The 2,415-nt window shown below is 36.3% G+C and overlaps 1 protein-coding gene across 1 annotated transcript in view; it reads left to right on the top strand.

Annotated features, from left to right (window-relative positions):
- The window catches only part of LOC102252799 (prothymosin alpha-like), a 1,036-nt gene extending 480 nt beyond the window's left edge, over window positions 1–556 (top strand). The window contains exon 2 of the mRNA XM_005871631.2: window positions 5–556. Coding sequence (XP_005871693.1) covers window positions 5–84 — 80 coding nt within the window. The 3' untranslated portion in view covers window positions 85–556. The remainder of the gene's footprint in view (window positions 1–4) is intronic.
- Window positions 557–2,415: the final 1,859 nt, after the last annotated feature.

Consider the following 2,415-nt stretch of genomic DNA (forward strand, 5'->3'; position numbering starts at 1 on the left):
GCAGCTACAGGCAAACGGGCAGCTGAAGATGATGAGGATGATGATGTTGACACCAAGAAGCAGAAGACTGATGAGGATGACTAGACAGCAAAAAAAGGAAAAGTTAAAGGCCTCCGTGACCTATTCACCCTCCACTTCCCGTCTCAGAATCTAAACGTGGTCACCTTCGAGTAGAGACTCCCGCCCACCTGCCTACCCACCCACCTCAGGCAGCGCCACCTGCAGATGACACGCACTCTCCACCACCCAACCAAAACCACAACGTGAATTTGCAACAGGGGAGGAAAAAAGAACCAAAACTTCCAAGGCCCTGCTCTGCTTTTTTTCTTAAAAGTACTTTAAAAAGGAAAATTTGTTTGTATTTTTTATTTACATTTTATATTTTTGTACATATTGTTAGGGGTCAGCCATTTTTAATGATCTTGGGATGACCAAACCAGCCTTTGGAGCATTCTCTGTCCTACTTCTGACTTTACTTGTGGTGTGACCATGTTCATTATAATCTCAAAGGAGAAAAAAAACCTTGTAAAAAAAGCAAAAACAACAACAAAAAAAACAATCTTATTCCGAGCATTCCAGTAACTTTTTGTGTATGTACTTAGCTGTACTATAAGTAGTTGGTTTGTATGAGACGGTTAAAAAGGCCAAAGATAAAAAGGTTTCTTTTTTCCCTTTTTTTGTCTATGAAATTGCTGTTTATTTTCTTTTGGCCTGTTCGATGTATGTGTGAAACAATGTTGTCCACAATAAACAGGAATTTTATTTTGCTGAGTTGTTCTAACAAAAAAAAAAAACACAAACAAACAAACAAAAAAAAAACAGCTGTAGAAAATACCAGAAATGTATTTTTTTCTTTTCATTCAATGCTTAATCCTCTGTGATACAATAACTAAAGAATATAATTTAATTTATACTAAAGATTCCAATCACACTTACCAAGATTGGAACCAAAGATAAATACATCATTAACTCAGAATAGCTACTATTTCCTGAATTATAGTTTGTCATTTTTCATTTCATTATACAATTTAAACTAGAATAAATTACTTTGAATTTAAATTACATTTATTTGTAGTTAGTTATTATACCTCCACATTGATCCAAGAGACTTTTAAACAGACATATTAATTAATAATCATCTTTATAATATATCTTTCAAGGTGAGAGTAAACATTGCTAATACATTTGCTCTAATTTGCAACTATTTGTGGGTGTTACAACTGTCTATATTTCTTGGTATGGAAAATAAAGTTAACAAGAAAAAAAAGTAGTAAGTATTCCTTTAAAACACACACTGATGCTATGTAAGTAAATATGTTTTATTACTCTACAAGAGATTTTAAAATAGAAATAGAAACTTCTTTTGGCATCAAATACTTTTACATTTCATGTAAGGTTTTGACTTCCAGAGTCACTATGTTTATTCGTTTCTCAAGCAACTGGGAGAAGGGCTCATTATGAGATCGCGCCATGTTGCTAGGCACATGGGTTCAGTATTCAGACATTCTGGTTCCTCTAGAGACCTTTCAGTCTCTGGCTTCCCTACTAAATCTTGTCAGTGGCCTTCTGTGCTTCCAAACAGCTGACAAGCACAAAGTGATGAACTCCATTGAAATGACCAGCTCCCTCACTCCCAGGGAAAGGCCTGAGAACAATTCTGTATTCACCCTGTTCAGGCACAAAGGACGAACAAGTGCCCACCCCAAACGTGACCTGCTGCACAAAATGTCTTTTGTTATAAACTTAAGGACTCTTCTGAATCGTCAAACCATCCATTGATAGATTTTCTTTTTCCCACATGCATAATTTATGTCATCTAATTAATTTTCATAAGTTAAACAGCCGTCAATAATAGTTCCTAGCCTTCATAAACGGCAAAAAAATCTTTCCCCAATTCCACTTGAAACCCATTCTTTCTTTCTCCAAAACTATACAGAGCAGAGACTTGAATATGTGTAGCCTTAAGTTGAGGAGCAATCTTAAGAGTCCCTGACCAGACAAAAGCTTCCACACTATGAGCAAGTCTTAGCAGAAGATCCCTTAAGGGGAAATCCTATACCACATGATACATCGCTGACCTTTCTCCTCTGTCCTTGTTACACAGAGAACTGAAACCCTCCTCTGTCTCCATTTAGAAAGTATTTGACAATGACTGATAGTTTTATTTTTTCATAGCTATTGCATTAAAATGGAGTTGCTGTTACATGGAGTATTGAAGCACACAGCATGAGTCTAAAAGGAACAGGAAAAAATTTGCACAAAACCTTCATCTGTCACGCTGCCTTCAGATCCACCATCTCGAATTATGAGCAACTTTTAAGCTCCCAGTACATAACAAGAATAGAGAGCAGTCATGTACTACAACAAACAGAATTATTTGAAATACAAACTTGGACTGTTCCCCCTGGCTCCTGG

This window comes from Myotis brandtii, unplaced genomic scaffold, assembly GCF_000412655.1.
Source record: "Myotis brandtii unplaced genomic scaffold, ASM41265v1 scaffold350, whole genome shotgun sequence".
NCBI classification, from domain to species: Eukaryota; Metazoa; Chordata; class Mammalia; order Chiroptera; family Vespertilionidae; genus Myotis; species Myotis brandtii.